Source organism: Vipera berus, assembly GCF_964194415.1.
Source record: "Vipera berus genome assembly, chromosome: 1".
Lineage (NCBI taxonomy): Eukaryota > Metazoa > Chordata > Lepidosauria > Squamata > Viperidae > Vipera > Vipera berus.
Genome location: NC_138202.1, coordinates 224,417,460 through 224,437,089, shown reverse-complemented (window position 1 = coordinate 224,437,089; position 19,630 = coordinate 224,417,460). Strand labels below are relative to the sequence as shown.

Here is a 19,630-nt window from a genome sequence, read left to right as displayed (position 1 = left end):
ATGGTAAAGTTAACATTTGTATGACCAGAACAAATACCTATCTAAACTTGGATCCAATTTCCTGCAATGATCAACCAATCACCTCTGGAAATCCACAGGCAAGATATGATGGCTAAATGTTCTCATGTATTAATCCTTGGTTTGTTTAACCATGGTTTCTTGAATCAGTCACGGTGATTGTATTTAATTAGGTAAATTAAGGGTATGAAAAGGTATGAAAAGATGGCCTTTAGGGCCCCTAGAGATGCCCCTCACAGATTAATTGGGAGGGGGCGGATTTAAGAATACTATGAGTACCTGGTCATCCCTTAGCCCTAAGATGGAGGCAAAAGCAAACTAGTTCTGAGAAACCTTGTCAAGAAAACTGCAGGGGCTTCTCCATGCAGTCACTAAGAATCTGACATGGTTAACCAGAAGGAGAAGAAAAAAAAATCCTTGCAGATGCTCATCTAATTTCAATTTTAAAAAAACTCTGAAACTCCACCCTTCCCAAGCCCTAATGTTCAACAGCAGCGGTGGGCAACTATGAGCCCTTTATGACCTGTGGCCTTCAACTCCCAGCATTCCTGAGCCAGCCACATGGCTCAGGAATTCTGGGAGTTGAAGTCCACAGGTTGTAAAGGGATCTAGTTTGCCCACCCTTCCTCAACAGACTTCACAAAGAGCAATGCAGCCATTGGATTTGTGTTACTGTGCCATAAGGTTTATAAAGCATATTGGCTGCATTCACACATTGCAGTAAAGCATACCGAAAGAAATGAGTGCAACTCATGGTCCCCAGTAGCTGGATTCTAGGGACAGACTGTTTCCAACCCTGCAAAACTATCATAACTAGTAGATTTCGGGGGTGGGGGGAGAAAAATATATTATATTGTATGGAGCTGCAGTGAGAATAATCTTTTAAAAGAGATCCCTTTTTGTATTAGCTCGCTACTAACCCAAAACAGTGTCAGGAATATTGCGGGAGAATGAGAAATCCCAGACCGAACCTTTTCCCACTATAGGAGTATGATTGGTTTGTGTTAGCATGAAAGGGTTCCTGATTTCCAGTCTGTGCATGCCAGCCTTAGACAAAAGGGCTGCTACCTTTGGGGAATGCGGAATGTTCAGACAAGTCTCTATTTTCCTGGTAAGAACTGCCCTACATTTTCTAAGGCAGAAAAAATAATTTTGATTTTGACTGCAGTTAAGTTTGGTTATTCAGTGTCTTTCTTTCTTTCTTTCTTTCTTTCTTTCTTTCTTTCTTTCTTTCTTTCTTTCTTTCTTTCTTTCTTTCTTTCTTTCTTTCTTTTATCTAGGATAGATGATAGATAGATAGATAGATAGATAGATAGATAGATAGATAGATAGATAGATAGATAAATAGATAGATAGATAGATAGATAGATAGATAGATAGATAGATATAACTAGAGATAAATATAGATAGATGATAGACAGGTAGGCAGGCAGATATGGCCATTTGCTATATATGAATGCCAACAAGGCAGTCTTTCTGAAAGAGCAGAGAAAGACATGTTTGCACTTGCTTGCTGTTACAGAAATGACAGCCAGCGATTCCCGGGTGGCAAAGGAACAGACTTGGAAAACCACAGTCAGAAACCAATCTTCTCAAAGACACTTTAACAACCCCAGACAGCTCTATGCCCGCTGGCTTGTTTAAACCAGGCATCTGCCTGTACAACCTACTTATACCATTAAAAAAAAGCAATGCTGTTTTATAATAACGAGCACTATTCCATTATTTGTGTGTGTGTGGGGGGGAGCCAACTGTTTACCCGGGCACATTAAAACTGAATATAGTATACAAGATAAAAGTCTTACTTTGCAGACATGAGAAATGGGATTGGATTACCAGTTGCAGCTCCGGGGTGACATTATTTCTAATCTGAGACAATCCTGAACCTTTTGGGGTGATTTTTTTAAGACTCTAAACTAATGGAAAGGAAGGAAGGGTTCTGGGTCAAGCAATGGTGCTGTAGGCCCCTTGACAGTGCCACGAAGTTTTTCTCTCTGAAATCCTAGAGTGGGTGCCAGTACTACTGGCAGGGTTCATGCTTATAGGTGTTTTTTTTTTAAAAGCCCTTTGCAGTTCAAGCATTGCACTAAGGTCCACAAACTCAGAGTTCTGAGTTTGCACAACATATTCAACCCAGGCAAAATCACTATTATGGCTTCCTGTAATGTTTCATCTCAATTACTACTGAGATGATAGGTAGGCAGGTAGGTAGGTAGACAGATAGTCAGACATAGAATCTACCTAACTGAAAGGCAGCTTTCTATATTTATAGAAGACCATACCTATTCTACTGTAAACATTAACTGAGCAGTTAAAACCAGAATCTTGGAGAGAATTGTTTCCAAACATTTAACTTGTCCCACAAGTTAATATACATCCATATCCATCAGAGTAGCATCTTATAAATACAAGCCACAAAAGTGGACATGTACCTCTCTCACTCTTCATACAGTGCACCCACCCACCCACACGCACACACGCACGCACGCACACACACACACACACACACACACAAACACACGAAGATTTCTTATACAGAAATTATGCTTTTCATTGTTGGAAACAATGACATTATCTCTCAGAGACAATTAACTTTAGGTTTCTGCTGTGTTATTAAAATGTACATCAAAAGAGGTCCATGCATGAATCAAGATCACTCTTGCTTTCTGTTCATAACCACAGTAAAGGAGCATTGGCTTCCATTTCTTAAGTCTGAGCTTCAGGTTTCAATTCATCCTTTAAGAAGCAATAAAGATTCTCCTGCTCCTCTGTGAAGAAGTAAGGGAGAAATGGTTGCTGTAAATCCACTCTCTGTTGTGTTCAGTCTTCATTGAATGTATCTATTCTGAAAAAAAGAGAAAGATGTTTTATTGAATTGCTCGCATGCTTAACACTCTGCCGTGTTAAGGTGCTTTATTCAGATGGATGCCGAGAAACATTTTTATATTCATTTCCACATGTTTGTTGCATTTATCGCAAACCAAGGGATTTCATTAACTTATAATTTATCACAAATTATAAGGGTCTTGTTATCTTGACTGCAAACCAGAATAAGTGTGGAGAATGTTACTTTAGAATGGAAACTTTTCCCACTTCCCATAGTCCATGCTATGTCCATGCTATCTCAAGAGCCTTCAGATCCAATACAAATTAATATTCTTCCGCTACTGTACATTATAGTCAGGTAGTTTCTTTAACCAGATTTTTCCATGACTTAGTGAGCATAATATTAGGAGATCTGCTCACTTCACCTGTGCATCATCAGATCTGAATAGAAGAGTTAGTCAGTATTAAACTTCTTTTTTGAACACAGCACCTGCCACAAACAAGTCACTCTGTTATCTCCACTGCTCCTCAGTGAAAGGGGTTCACGATTATACTTCTGAAATCAAAGCAACAAAAAAAATCACATCCAATTCCTCTGTCCATATTCCCTTTCTTTTTTTCCTACCTATTTCTACTTACTATAAATAATTGAAGTTTGTACTATAAACAATTGCAGCTTATACTATATATTTACACAGTTCTTATTTTGAACAGTATACGTGTGTTATACTGCTTGTACTCTATACTCTAATAATAATCACATCAATTCCCTTTGATCGTCAACAAAACAATCAAAGAAAGGACACATAACTGCAACTCCTGTGTCATGCGTATGTAGTGGATGCATTTTTACAAAAAGTCTATAAAATATTTTTATAAAAACAGGGCTTTTATGTCATAGAATGCACCAGAACGGAGTTCCAGCACCTTTTTTCAACAAATTTTCCCGAGTTGCTTTGAACAAAATCCTAGTCTTTTACATACACTGAAAATTGAAGGGGTTTTTTTCCCAACTACAAAGGTAAACCTTGTAGGGTAGACAAGGCGGGTTGTATGTCGTGTGTGAGTTCCGGCAAAAAAGCACTGTATAAAATATAATAAACTAATAATAAGAGGAGCTAATAAACCTATAAATTCATTGCACTTGGCATCGTACAAATCATGGTAGAAAAGCTCAAGATCCACCCATCGTACTGTGAGAATCAGATACGTATACCAAGTCCATATTTTCATTACACTTTTATCATAGTAACTAAGTTGCCTTCATGCTTTTGAGTCGCTGGAAAAACAGCTTTCCCAGAAGTGCCCAATATTTCCCAATTGCTCTCTTCATCAGTCTAAGATCCAGTGTTACGGTGGTGGACCGGGACCAAAAACTCCCAGGTTTTGGTGTATTCTGAGTTATGAAGGTTTCATTGACTAATTTTAGGCAGATAGTCAGCCCACCTTCTTCACAGAGTTGTGGTCCTGAGAAAGATGGGGGGAGGGGAAGAAATCCTACTTGGGCTGCCATGAGCAATTGAAGGAGAGAGATCTAACAAGTAAATGAGTATACAACAGACAGATATCAGATAATGTTATGGAAACCAACAGAATAGAAAGCGTTAGAGAAAGACTTTAATTTATCTTTACAGGCAGCCTTTTCTTATAAAATGTAATTTCTTTCTTTAAAACCGAAACAAAACCCGAATGCTTTATTTATGTCAATCTCATTAATGAATAGCCCTTGAGCGACACAGATTTACAGTTTTGCCAGTATCTGTTTGATTTATTCATGCTGACAAGAAAGCCCCATAAAAAAAATTAAGTGGTAAATATAAAAAGTTCATGATTAAGCAAGTTCTGATCCATTAAGAGAGCAACTTTTGAGAAGAAGCTATTCTCTCAGAAACCATAGCATACAGGAGGATACAGGTAGTCCTCGACTTATAACAGTTCACTTAGTGACCTGTTATAACTGCACTGAAAAAAGTGACATGATCATTTTTTACCCTTATGACTGTTGCAGCATCCCCACGGGATGCTCATATTTATGATAGTTGCAGTGTCCCGGGGTCATGTGATCACCTTTTGTGACCTTTTGACAAGCAAAGTCAGTGGGGGAAGCCATATTCACTTAACAATCACGTTACTAATTTAACAACTGCAGTGATTCACTTAACAATTGTGGCAGGAAAGGTCATAAAAAGAGGCAAAACACACTTAACAACTGTCTTGATTAGCAACAGAAATTTTGGTCGTATGTCAAAGACTAACCTGTATCTGCCCAGACACAAACACTGCTAAGTTTCCCACTTTCCTTTTTCAAAGGTGGCACACCCCACATTGCTCATCTTCAAGCAATACTAGGTAACTATACAAGCCAACTCCTTCCACACCATAAAGTTTAAAGCTTTTTTCAGGTCAAAGCCAGATGAATGTACGTAAGAGGAGCTTGTCTTTTGTTCTCAGTGGGATTGTCTCCTTTGTCCCTTCAGTTTTTGAAAGAAAATGTTTAGGCCACAACACAAGAACCCACTGAACTTTAGTAGTGAAAAGGCAGAATGAAGTGAGCCTGGAGTAGGTGGGGCCAGCACCCACTAATTCTTTGTGGGTAATTGCTGCCAGACAGAATTTAGCAGGTATTGGCAAGAAAGCTGCTTTAACTACAAGTTAATAGCTCCCTTACAGATAGAAGCTTAGCATCCACTGGATGAGATATGCCTGAATTTCTGCATTTATAGATTCCATTTCCAGCAGACACAACAAGAAAATGTCTCCTGGCCTAACTCACCAGTATTCAACATAAAGACAGACTATACCAGCTGAATACATAATAGTGATTACAAACTTTATACAGTGATATGTTTATAGCTCCATGAATTATTCTAATTTCAGGAGCATTCATGCAAAATTATTGCAGCACTGACTTCCTTATCTGACTTCCTCTATGAGCATAAATTTAACCATTGTCTACTATCTTGGCGTTGGATAGACCTGGAAGAAAGAAAGAAAAAGTGTTCTTCAACTAGTCAGTGAATGCATGTACTGGATTATTTTTACCATATAGGTCAGGGGTGTCAAACTCAATTTCATTGAGGGCCGCATCAGCATTGCAGTTGCCCTCAGGGGGCTGGGTGGGTGTGGCCTACTGGGTGGGCGTGGCTAGAGTGCGTATGGCCTACTGGGTGGGCGTGGCCAGCTCTACATCGTTCGCATCAAGGGTGCCTATGGGGGCCTGGGCAGGAGTGGGACAGATCTGAGGGTCTCTGGCGGGAGGAGGGTCTCTGGGCCAGGGCCAAGGCAGTGGGGGCCGTTCCCTCACTGTTTCGAGGATGGCTTCGCGGGCCGCATGAAACCACTTCGCGGGCCGGATCCGGCCCCCGGGCCTTGTGTTTGACATGTCTGATATAGGTAATCCTCGATTTACAACCATTTGTTTAGTGACCGTTTGAACTTACAACAACACTGAAGAAAGTGAATTATGAACATTTTTCCCGCTTTTCACTGTTGCAGCATCCCCAAGGTCATGTGATCAAAATTTGGTCTTTAGTATCTAATTTTAAAAAATAAAGAAAAAAAAACACAAAAATTTTGTAAGAAAGTTTAAAAAGTGGCAAGGCTGCAGGTGTTCATAATAATACTGGAAAAATTTAAAATATGAAAGTGATTTCCACCTGGAATGGTTGTTTGACATGCGTCTGAAGAATGCATCCATGGCTAATGATTGGAAGAATGCCATTAAGAGAGAGTATCAAAACTGCAAGGGGATTGATTAGTTTATTAAATGTTTCTGGAAAGTTATTTGACAGAATCCTGAAGGAAAGGGAACAAGAAATAACAGTGAGCAAAATCTGATACAAGTGTTTTTTGTTGTTCAACATGTCAATGTGAAATATATGGAGGTAAGAACTTTTTTGTATTAAAGAGAATCTAGAGGGTACATATGAAATATGTGTGGTTAAATAAGAAGACATAGATTCAAGAATGATTAGGTGTGAAAGAATGTGAATTAAATAAAAGTTAGTGAACAGTATGAAAAGCAGCACATTGAAGTGATTTGATCACACAAAGACAGTGATTGAGAATCAAGTTATAAAACAAATATATGAAGAGGAGGCCCCCTCTCATGACATTGATGAGATCCTAAAAAAAAAGAAATGTGAGGAGTTTGAAGACCAAAGACAACATATAAATGTGTGAAAAGAAGGATGGTCTGCAATTATAGGAAGCTATAATGATGTAGAGTGAATGTTGTATAATACTTTAGCTATACAGAAGAAACTTGATTTAGTATACTTTGAATTCAGTGGAAGAAATTCTTGTTATATTTATGTTATTACAGAACATAACAGGAATTTCTTCCAATTTCAACTGTTGCATCTGTGGATGGTGTAGTCTCCAACTTAATGGACTATTGGGAATAATGGGCAATACCTCCAGTTGATCTGTTAACAGAGATTTATGTTGTTTTCTTTTTTTTCTATCTCATCTCTTTAACCCTATTTCCCATTCCTTTCTGGGTTTTTTTTTAATCTCCATGGAGAATAGCAGCAATGACTGACGAAGAGTTAAAGGGAGACTAGTATACTGTAGCTATTTCAAGCCCTTTAGCTCTCATCAGCTAGTCTTATCCCTCTAGGATTCAAACCTGGGCAGCTTGTATGTTAGGCAGCCATATTAACCTTTAGGCCACAGGCTCCCCCTCACTCCTGTCAGTAGAGGCCAGGGAAAATATATATCTATGTGTTGGGTGGAGCACCCGGTCTACATATCAAAAAGTCATAAAAAGAAACCCAAGGGAAACAGGATAATGGTAGTATTTTCTCCGGACTGGTTCATGGTTGACTCAGCCTTCCATCCTTCCAAGGTCATTACAATGAGGACCCAGATTGTTGGGGATAATATGCTGACTCTGTAAACTGCTTGGAGAGGGCTGTAAAGCCCTGTGAAGCGGTATATAAAGCTAAGTGCTAACTGCTATTCTTCATTGTTTGACAAATCAATAGAAACCATTGGCTTTCCACATGTAGCTCACCAGTTGATAAACAGTAATTGTAACACAACTTAAAAGTCAGTTGCTAGATAAAAGTACAGTAGCCCTGATCACAATTAAGCCCAATACTTCTGTTGCTAACCAAGACATTTGTTAAGTGAGTTTTGCCCCATTTTACGACTTTTCTTGCCACAGTTGTTAAATGAATGACTGCAGTTGTTGAGTTGGTAATATGGTTGTTATGGGAATCTGGCTTCCCCATTGACTTCGCTTGTCAGAAGTTTGCAAAAGGTTATCACATGACCCCAGGACATTGCAACCGTCACAAATACAAGTCAGTTGCCAAGCATCTGAATTTTGATAACATAACCATGGAGGGATGCTGCAATGGTCTGAAATGTGAAAAAACGATCAGAAGTCACATTTGTTTCAGTAGTGTTGTAACTTCGAACTGTCACTAAATGTATGGCGGTAAGTCAAGGATAATCTATATAACACTGATGTGATGTTAAGTATAATTGAATAGATTGGGACTGAGTAGTGGCTCACTATAATCACCTTCTGGGCCTTTCCTCATTGTTGAGATGAAGTGCCATCCTCCCATTCTTTTGGTGGCAGAAAACTATGCTGGTGTGAAATCTTCTCCTATTTCCAGTCCCTCTTCTTCTATATGTTGTGAAGCTTTGATGAATTGTAGGGAGCCATGGGGCTGACCTTGGAGAAGGCATCCTAAGGAGAAATTTCCTGAACAATTAATCAGTGGAATGACTTGCCTTCAGAACTTGTGGATGCTCCAATATTGGAGATTTTTAAGAAGAGACTGGACAGCCACTTGTCCCTGAGCAGAGGGTTGGACTAGAAGACCTCCAAGGTCTCTTCCAACTCTGTTATTCAGTAACTCTGCATCCCGAGGACAACATGACAAGAGCAAGTACTAAAGCTGCATTGCACCCAGGAAGAAAGGAAAGTGCTACAAAAACACTTAGACTGGTTACCCTATAATTTCCCTAGGGTACAAGTAAAAGGGAGGGATGGGAAAAAGCAGGCAGACTTCTCAGCAAAGTATAGTTGTAATGTACTTCCTGCAGAGTCATACCTTGTACTGCTGACACAAACGTCCTGATTTTGGGTGAGCAACACAGGTTGAACAATGTGACTTGTTGAGTTTCTCCTACCCCAGACTCACTCATAGGCTGGAATGAGATGAAGCTTCATGAGGGACCAAGGCAGAAAAAAAGATGCCAGAAGTTTTGGGGGCCAGAGTTAGGGGCATGTGGGGATACAAACTATCTGTACGAACCATGCTTTATCTGTTGGCATGATAGGTGTAACTATATTTTGGCTCGGTATGACTCTATAGAAATGTTTTCTTATTGCATCAATCGGGGGGGGGGACTTGTGATTCTCCAGAATTCGTTGGTTTCTACCCACATCCCTGTCATACTTAATGATTTGCTGGGTGAGAGGAAAGATGGGGTTCTAATCATACTTAGAGGGAATCACATCTCCATCTTCGTCCTATATTAAAATTGCAAGCTTGATTTATTAAAGTACTAACAGTACTTTGTTCTGTTAGTTTAAAGAATTACTGCTACAAGTTTAAATTAATTATACAGTATTATACAAGCAGCATAGAGAGAAATGAAATTTGCAAAATCTTACAGGGAATGAGGATGTCAAGACCTTAAGCATGTAAAGAAATTCTACTGGAATACTTCAGGCATCTTCACCCCAACTGTCTACAATGAGGCCACTTACACATAGACCTTGCTAACAAAGTTAAAAGTAGTCTACTGCTCCAGTATGTTGTTTTAATCTGCACTCATTCTCTAACCACATTGATAATCTGGTCTGTTGGTTATGTTTCTTTAAAAATGAAGCAACCAAGAAAATTATTAACAGGTACAGGCAACTGTGTTTACTTTTTGGAAAAAAGCCAATATTTGCAGGAAATCAAGGATGTATTATTTCATAGCAGGAAGTACCTAGCATTACAGAACTAGGCCTGGATTACAGGACTGTAAATATACGATTCAGTAGCCTCCTTACAACTCATCCTCTGACTAATGAATTGTATAAATACTATAACAATGAATTACAAACTGGGCACTTTGTAAAGGATTTGCCATTGAATTCTTCAGTGCAAAGAACTATTCTAAACTATTCTAAATTAACAAAGATAAAAAATCTCTCTTCTGATATTTTGAAGGACACAGTGAAATTAGCTACCAACAATATTCTCAAAACATTGCTATTTTGAGCTGTTCTTTTGATAGTACTAGCTCTCAGAGTTATTTACAGACTAGATTCACACATTATGCTAAGCCAAAATATGGTTTGTTTGGTTTTAGCATAGTGTGAAGTGTGACTTAACCATTGTGGATTGCATAATATGGTGGACATCTTAGCATATTATGGGAACTCAGCCCTTTGTGGCTCAATTAACAAACCATGGTTAAGTCAATTATGGATTATTGCAATGCATACATCTTTTCCCTGGGGTCTGCCTTTAGAATCTTTTAAATGCTTGCAAAATTCTATATCCAGAGGAGCTTCATAATAAAGTGTCTATGATTATTTCCAGCCTCAAATCTGTAACTGTAGCATATACCAATCATAGGGGGACAAAACTTGATTTGACAAGCAAATTTAAAAATAAAATTCTTAGCCATTCCCTTTCCATCACCACCATATTTCCTTTTCCACATCCTTTCCAAGCTGCTACCCTCAAGCACTGGTTAGGGAAGAAGGCTTTCCTGTTTCAAATATTTTAGAAAAGCTAAGAATCAGCTATATTTATTTTTATTTGTATCCCACCTTTATGATTTTATAAACAACCCAAGTCAGTGAATCTATCCAACAGATTTTCCCCACCACAATAACCCTGTGAGGTGGGTCGGGGAGAGAGAGAATGAGAGAGAAAAACTTGGCCCAAAGTCACCCAACTGGCTTTTCATGGCTAAAGCAAACGTGAACTCACACTTTCTAGCCTGTTGCTTTAACCACTAGACCAAACTGTCTCTCCATGTAGAAATCCCAATCTTTTGGGCAAAACAGAGCAAACAATTCAATTGTTTTCAACCTGACGTCCTTTACAATGTGTTTCTCCTAGCCAAAAATCTGGAGAGTTTGAAAATTTGAGGAAGATTTAACTTTGGAGAAGGCCATTTTTGATATATCTTTCCGTGAAGGGAGATGGGGACAAATAAGAAAGATTGTGGGAAAGATGCCTCATTCTTTATCATGCTCCCTAGATGGCTTTTGATGGTGTTTTGGATTAGCCAGCAAATACCCCAAACACCAAAACACCTGCCTTCCACTCTAGGATTTAGCCAAGTCTTCAAGGTCAAGTCTGTGAAACCAGCCCTCCTCCTAAACCAATTTTTGGTCCCAAGATCTCCTTTACTGCTTTCTCTCCTGCAGCTAGGCTTCCTTCACTACTAGTGTCAGTTTAAAGGATGGGATGGAGATTTCATTCTGAAGCTATCATCTGAACTGGCTGACTTATCTTAGTTAGTTAGTTAGTTAGTTAGTTTATTGAATTTATATACCACCCTTTTCCCATAGGACTCAGGGCGGTTTACAAAGTATTTAAAAACGTCAATACAATACAAAAGTTAAAGACAGTTAAAATAATTAAATTTAATCCCTGAACAAATATAAAACCCCATTTAAAAACTCTCAGCCTGGGCCGGAAAGCTCAAAGAGCCAGGTCTTCAGGTCCCAGCGGAATGACTGAAGGTCGGGGGCAGTCCTAAGCTCCACAGGCAGTTGGTTCCAAAGGGCAGGCGCACCCACTGAGAAGGCCCTCCTCCTGGGTGTTATCCGCCGGCAGTCTTTTACCGGCGGCACCCTGAGAAGGCCCTCCATGTGGGAGCGCACAGGATGAAGGGAACTTGATGCCGGCAGCAGGTGTTCCCTCAGATATCCCGGACCCAAGCCATTTAGGGCTTTATAGGTCATCACCAGCACCTTGAATCTCACCCGGAGGGCAACCGGAAGCCAATGCAGCTTGCGGAGCAGAGGTGTTATGTGGGAGTATCGGGAAACCCCCATCACAACCCGCGCAGCTGCATTCTGCGCCAGCTGAAGCCTCCGGGTGGTCCTCAAGGGCAGCCCCATGTAGAGAGCGTTGCAGTAGTCTAAACGGGAGGTCACGAGCGCATGAGTGACTGTGCGTAGGGCATCTCGGTCCCGGTAGGGTCGCAACTGGCGCACCAGGCGAACCTGGGCAAAACCTGTGTGTTCCTTTCTCTCATCTGTTGGTGTTCTTTTCCCAATGTAGCAGATCCGGTTTTAGAAAAGTTGCTACTCACCCAGCTCAGCCTCCTAACTAATTTATATATTTCCAAGGATAAGTTAAAGAAAGAACCATTGATCAGGCCTCTGTTATAGATGGATTTTTTTTTCATCTTACTTTTTCCTGGTAAATTCTCAATTCTGCCCTGCAGATTTTCAAGTAAGAACACTCTTTTTTTTAGGGCCATTTGGAGACATAAAAGGTAAAGGTAAAGGTTCCCCCGCACATGCGTGCTAGTCATTTCCAACTCTAGGGGCCGGTGCTCATCTCCGTTTCAAAGCCAAAGAGCCAGCGCTTGTCCGAGGATGTCTCCGTGGTCATGTGGCCGGCATGACTAGACGCCAAAGGCGCACGGAACGCTGTTACCTTCCCACCGTAGTGGTCCCTATTTTTCTACTTGCATTTTTACGTGCTTTCGAACTGCTAGGTTGGCAGAAGCTGGGACGAGTAACAGGCGCTCACTCTGTTACGCGGCACTCGGGATTTGACCCGCCAAACTGCCGACCTTCTGATTGACAAGAACATACTTTCATTTAAACAAGTCTAACTATACGAACAGGATAAAAACCAGTGAGGTCTTCACTTAATGACAGCAACAAAACTGCTGATATTGCTATTGCCACTTTACAACCATGCAGCTTAGCAAAGAAATTTCAGTCCCAATTGCCACTGTAACCTGAGGATACCTGTAGTTGCTTGTAAATATACTGTATCAGATGATTGTGACTTATTAAACAAATCATAGCTTAACATGAGGTCTGTCATTTTCCAAACATAAGACTGTCAAGAGTCTTCTGTTCAGAGAAATATTTTCTCAGACTGTATTAATGTAATTGAGCCAGTTTGGCCTAAGTGATTAAGGTGCTAGCCTAAAAGCCAGGAAACTATGAGTTCTAATTCTGCCTTAGGCAGGAAGCCAGCTGGGTGACATTGGGCCAGTTACTCTCTCTCAGCCCAACCCAACTCAGGGTTGTTGTTGTTGTGAAAAATGGAAAGTGAAAGGAGTCTTAAATAATACAAAATACGATAAAACTCAAACAAACAAATGATTTTTTCCCCCCTCAGCAGCAGCACTATTCCGGAAACTGTATGTTTGAGTGGAAAGATGAGTAAAAAGAAGTTGGAAGCCAATCTTCTTGAATTCAATGGTGTTTCCTTACAAATGAACCCATGAAAGTTTCTTTGTATTATTTCTTCTAGAGCAGTGTTTTTCAAACTTGGCAATTTTAAAATGTGTGGTCTTCAACTCCATACTGGCTGAAGAGTTCTGAGAGTTGAAGTCCACACATCTTAAACTTGCCTAGTTTGAAAAACACTGGTCTAGACTTTTTCCACCCTGTATTCTATGAACTCTTTCCAAAGCTGTTCCCCATAAAACACCAAAGATTTTCTTTGGTTGTTTTTTTTAAAAAAACAACCTTTCCAATGTATATAGTATGTGAGAGATGCATGTGCATTTTTTAGTTTTTATTTTAATTTAATTTCTGTTTTTTGGCTGAAGCATAGCCAGTCTAGGGGATTGGACTCATAAGACTGTCTGATAGGAGACAATCATCAAATACATAGAGGTTGAGTTGGTGTAGGCTTATTATTTTCTGAGATAAAAATGGGAACGTAAGTGGATGTAACTACTTTGCTATTTTCCTGTGATGAAAAATAAAGAGATTTATATTGTCATGCTTTTTTAAAAAAAATCAAGGAAATCAAATTTCACTTATTTTCCTTCTGCTAAGAATGAAGTACTAGTGAATAATTAAAACCTTGGTTTTCTATTCAGATGTTATCAAATCTTTTTCTCTTTAAACAAAACCGCTCCGGGTGATACAGCAAGGACTTCTCTGTTAAGCTGTGGGATCATTTCTTCATGAACAAACACTATCATGTCTTAACCAAATGCAAATTCCTTAGTGCTTGAACCTCAGCTAAGATGGCTCTAGAGTCTAGCTAGACAATGCCTACCTTATAATTAGGCAGGGAGATAACCTCCTTGAACAGAGCAGCAAATTATTCATTATTTATTTGGTTGTTGCTGTGTTTTCTCTCCCAAGCATTTCTGCTTCGTGTCAACATTGCTTGCTCAGTTTTCAGAAGGAAATGCCATCTGAGACTTACTTCAAGTAACATGTTATCTCGGAATGATCCTGACCAAGACACTTGCCCTTCCAAAGATGTATGTAGGGCTTGGTTGCTTATAATGTACAATACACTTACCTCACTATTTGACCTACAGTAAATATATTTTTGCATGCATCGCATTTTATGATGTGCCTAGCATCAGAACAGATTATTATGGCTAGATTAGCTATGGCTCAAGGGCGCGTCAACTGATTGATCTCTCTTGGCCGATAGATGCTAACTGATGTCTTTTACTTTGTACGTTTATTTGGTAAACTACCTTATTTAATCTCAGTATGTTTAACCAGAAACACTGCTGCTCCAAGTGGTAAGTATCAGTATTCGATGACTGCATTTGGGACAGCCAGTCAATACTCTGTGTTTCCAGTAAACACCATTTAGAAAAACATGAGCACATCCCTAGCTGTTGAAGAGTAGAGTAGTCATAGCCCATGCAAAGTGTCCCATGCACAATAGCACACTTCCTTCAAGGAGTGTAAATCTCTTAATTTCCATTTATTTCAACTGCACGAGGGATTCTATCTCATATGTATGATCATTTAGCCGTTGCAACTGATTGAAACAGCTTGGGGTTGTTGTTTTTTTGTTGTTTTTTGCCTTGATGTACCAATTGTTAAATTCTGGGTCAATGCTTAAAGTTCAGTGAAGGATGGGGAAACTGCCAAATCAATTACAGTATATCAAAGGTTCAAGTTTGTGAATGGATCTTCTGACTCCTACACAACTTTTCAGTAAGTGATGTTTTTAAAATGTCCAGCCACAAAGCCATTGCAAAGTCCAAATGCTAAGTATATTTGGTGAGAAGTAAATCTTATGGATGCACTGTATCCTACTTCCTAGGAAACTGTGCCCAAGACCATATTACATCATGCTGTCCATTTCCCGTTTGACTGGGAACCAGTCCTTTTAGATTTATTGGGGCACCAGCTGAATCAACAACAACCCTGAAGAAAGTTTGCAGCCCTAATACTTAAGCCCTCCTTTTTGCACGGATGCAGTTGTGTATCCAATTTCAGTCAAATTGAGGCGAAAGGCAATAAATAGAATGAAACATCAAGAGATATCCCACTCACTCCTCAACAGAATGGAAAATGAGAAATGCCAGGAAATAGCTGCGGAACCTGTTATGTTGTGACGTAAGAGGAAGGCTTATCAAATGAAATACAGTGGGGAAAAAGGAAGCACACAAAGGTTTCTTATTTGCCATAACTTAAAAGGGATAAATAAGAAAGAGGATAGTAGAGGGATGATGAAATTGACAGGTCCCATTCTGCAAAGGACAAAGTGTGTGCCAGTTTATCTTAATTAGATAAAATGAAGGCTTGAGCAAATGGCTAGGCTTTTTGTTATCATGGCCCAACCTGCTGTAAATAAGCTATTTGCCAGTCAGAGGACAGACATGATGTGTAAATATTGACTTTAAATTTCTTTGGTGGTTCTCATTTCTCCTTAGCAAAGTCCATGACTTTCTAAAGGTCAGCTCAAACAGTGGAATCTTTCATAAAAGAAACAGTAACCAGCTGTAACTTTCTGGAAACATTTACCATTATAAAATTACGGAAGGCCCAAAGGGAAGAATTATCAAAACTGGTACCGTATGTTATGCCCATAATTCTTTATATATTAAATATATTTATATATTAAAGACAATTTCCCCATCCCTTACTCCACGAAGCTGCAGAGGTAAAAAGGAGAGAAACTTATTCTGTATATTCATAGCTATGCACAGTGATATCAAAGGTGCACAGATACACTTTGCACACATGCATTCGTGTTACACTGACCTGAGTGTCTCTATGAAAGGAAGCAGTCCTTATGCAAAGTCCTGCATCATCACATTAGCCTCTTTGGCTTTCTTGCACATGTACAGCCACTTGATTATCCGAGCATTGCGTTCAACCACAGAGGTGCCACTAGGCCCCTGTTCCGTGAGCTCTTCCTCCAGGAGTCCATCTTCATCGCTGTGTCTTGTGAAGTCACTTTCAGAAGCTGCCCCGCTGATGCTGTGCAGATGGAATGAGAAATTGTCTGAATTATCTTGGCCTAAATCTTTTATTACCTCAGGTGCAAGGCCACAGTTCTTAAAGAAAGTGTCAAATTCAGAGAAGGATTTTGAATATCGTGAACTGATATCTGACTGAGATCTTTGAAGACCTTTCGATCTCATCTCCTTTAGGTCATAAGGTGATGAAGTCACATTTAGGGCAGTTTTGCATCTGCTGACCAGGAAGGGAATTGGGTTTGCCTTTGTGGATGAATTCTGTCCTTCTAGATCATAACTATGGCTTGTGTCTTTGTCCAAGATAGTCCCTTCCATTTCAGGAACGGTTTCTTCCTTGAGAACTGCTTTGGACACCTCAGAAAACAGCTGCTTTTCCTTGAAGGAACCCTGGAACAACCTCCGGACCAAATTCCCACGAGTATTCTCCTGGCTTTGACCTCTGACAAATTCACATTTCTGACGATAGATCACCAAGGAATCTGGCCGGATCTGCCTTTTACCACTGTTGCGCCTCACAATGGGCGGACCGCCCTGCTGGGCTGCCAGGCTCAGTTCTGTGGCCCTGGGAACTTGGGCTGCCGTGTCCTTCTCCTCTCTCGAGAGTTCAATCTTCTTGCTTTCCACCGAGCAAGTCTCACTGCTGCTCTCCGAAGTTGAGCTGAGGGTGATGGCAGGCACCTGCTTCCTGCTGATGACTTGCTGGCTTTTCACATACTTGGCCTTATCTGCTGCCAACCTTTCCACGGCGCTCTTCCTGCTAGGGTTGGCTGCCTCCATCTGCTTGCGAAGGTGTTCTGGACCCTTGTGGAGAAGCCGTGCTGTCAGTGAGGAGGGGAAATCAGAGATGGCATGCATTCTCCCCATGTGGGAGAGTTCGGTTGGCATAGCAGGCTCAGGTGTTCCACGCTGATTTGCACTTCGGGGGGGGGGGGAGAAAGAAAAAATCAAAGCTCCTCCTCCTCCTTTCTGATTCTTCTGGGATAAGCAATCCAAGGAGCCTCTCACAAGCAGCCAGCCCCTGTTGCTGTCTCCCTCTCAGTGCTTTCCAAACAAAGCAAAACACCTTCTGCTCTGGCCAAGCCCAACTGTCTGTGCCTGCTGCCGAGACTCTCTAACTGCACACATGCATGAGTACACACCCCTCCACAGCTGCTTCTTTGCACATTCACCTTTCCACTGAGCCAGCCTCTAGGAGCCAGGCACAGCCAATCCTCGTGAAGCACAAAAAGGCCTCTCTGACATCAGTCGGGAGGGAGATGACTCACTGACGCTAGAGGAGTGTCTCAAACCATCAACACTCCATTGCCTCAAGCAAGGGGGAGCCTTAATGAAGAGGTTTTTTTTAAAAAAAAAAGAATAAGAAACAACACATAAGCTTCCTTCTGCCTCCTCCTACAGCAACAGCAAAAGCCCAATGGGAACAAAAGTGCTAGAGGAGCTTTCTTTGGCAGAGATTGAGGCGCAAGGGACAAAATAAACACGCCCAAGATCCTGCAGTAGATATGTATAAGGTGGTCTTTTCCGTGATGACCTTGAAAGCCCTATTGGTGAGAGGAGGGAAGTTCAATGAACTTGGATTTGAGTACTGATGTGTATGTCGATGAAGAAACTGAGCTACGAAGCCGGAAGTTCCCAGTTCCGAGTTTGAATCTGCCAAGAAACTCACGAGGCAGTTGAGAGGCTCAGCCTCGTGCTCTGCACTCTTGTCACTTGGGGAACAAAAATCATGATTTGATTGGCAGGTTCGCTGTAAGGGGAATGCTTCCAATGCATTTTGAACACATGTGAAAGTACTATTCAAATGCCAAAGATTATTTATATGGCAGGCAGAGGCAGGGGAATCTATTTCCCTTTTACCACTTCCATGATGTATTTACAATATGGAAGAGAATTATTATTTTTATAAAGAAGTAACTAAATTCTCTCTCTTTCTGAAATGGTGGGAGGAGAGGTGGGGTAGTCTACGATGGTTAACAAAAAAAAATATCAAAAGGGGTCTGGTGACATTTTTTCTGACTCAGGCTTTTTTATTCAAAGGTAAAAAAGCTTTTGTCTTTTGATGAGAGCTGTAGGGCTCAAAATTTTATCCCGTTTAATAAAATGTCCTAGTTGGCAAAGGTGCCATCAGTCCTCGGTTATAGTCCTCAGGGAATTGTGTCTATACAAGTGCTGACCTACAAGGTTATTTCAAAAAGGACTGCAGCACTCTAATAATTCGGCAAAAGACATGCTTTGGTAAAGTGTTTGCTTTCCATTTTAAACCCTGCTTAAGGTACTCAAGTCACAGCCTGGCAAATTGGCCTGGCTCCAGAGCTCTGATACTCGCCCCCTTTCCTCTGACAACTCATCCTCTCTTCCTGTTGCTCATCGCCTCTCCCAGTGGATGGAGCAAACCAAACTCTTACATTCCATATTGCGTGTAAAACGGTATGGGTGGGTAGGTGGAATTCTAAGGCTGTTGAAAAGTATATTTTCACACCATCATAAAGAAGAGGGGAGTCAAGCTATTCTCCAAAGCACCTGAGGGCAGGACAAGAATGGATGGAAACTAATCAAAGAACAATTAACCAGTGGAACAACCTGCCTCCAGAAGTTGTGAATGCTCCAACACTGGGAAGTTTTTAAGAAGAGGCTGGACAGCCATTTGTCTGAAATGATATAGGGCTTCCTGCCTGAGCAGGGGTTTGGACTAGATGACCTCCAAGGTCCCTTCCAACTCTATTATTCTATTATTCTGCAAGGGATTATAGCAATTTCTAGTCAACCAGAAAACATGATTGCATACCCTGAACAGTTGCTGGCATGCTGGATTTCCTTACAGAAGGTCATGGGGAGATGTCAGAAGAAAGGGAACTGATGTAAGAGATGGAGCTTAAAGTGTAACCCCACTTTTGCTTTTGTCTGGCCATGACATTCTCCCAACTCATTCATTGGATTTTTGGAGTGCAGCAGAGTTTTTGGTTGTCATAGTATAATTTGTCCCTTGACTTTTATCTCACAGACTTGGAGATATATATTGTTTAAACATCAGCCCTATGAGGTAGACCAGACTAAAAAACAAACTCCACATAACCTAAAATGTTTTTTTTTATTGAAATTGGCTATAGTAACAGAATTTAGCAAGTCTGAATGTCTTTCCCTCCTCCCTTTTTTATATTTGTGTGAATTAGGGCTGTCTGTCTTGAGATATTTTTGTAAAATTCTTCCCTCCTTTGAGCTTAAGCAATGTTTACCTTTTTGTTGCCTTGGTAATGGAACTTCCTTTTCTCCGTCAAGGCCATCTCTATCACTCTCCCCATTAAGAGAACTTTGCACCGAGAACAGCATAATATTGTATTGTGAACTTTTCCCTCCAAAAGGAAACCAAGTAATC

At 40.5% G+C, this 19,630-nt stretch overlaps 1 protein-coding gene across 3 annotated transcripts; it reads right to left on the bottom strand.

The window, feature by feature from the left end:
* Positions 1–1,363: 1,363 nt before the first annotated feature.
* Positions 1,364–17,424, bottom strand: FAM110C (family with sequence similarity 110 member C). Of its 3 annotated transcripts, none has more exons than XM_081325590.1 (2): positions 16,040–17,424; positions 1,364–2,858 (listed from the first exon to the last, which is right to left on the bottom strand). In XM_081325590.1, exon 1 carries the CDS (start codon positions 17,140–17,142, stop codon positions 16,069–16,071), a length of 1,074 nt encoding a protein of 357 aa, XP_081181716.1. In that variant the 5' UTR covers positions 17,143–17,424; the 3' UTR covers positions 1,364–2,858; positions 16,040–16,068. The 3 variants fall into 3 exon arrangements, with proteins under 3 accessions (XP_081181716.1, XP_081181715.1, XP_081181717.1); XM_081325589.1 differs by having other exon boundaries at positions 1,364–2,863; positions 16,040–17,421; XM_081325591.1 differs by lacking the exon at positions 1,364–2,858 and adding an exon at positions 6,368–6,379.
* Between the last annotated feature and the right edge of the window lie 2,206 nt (positions 17,425–19,630).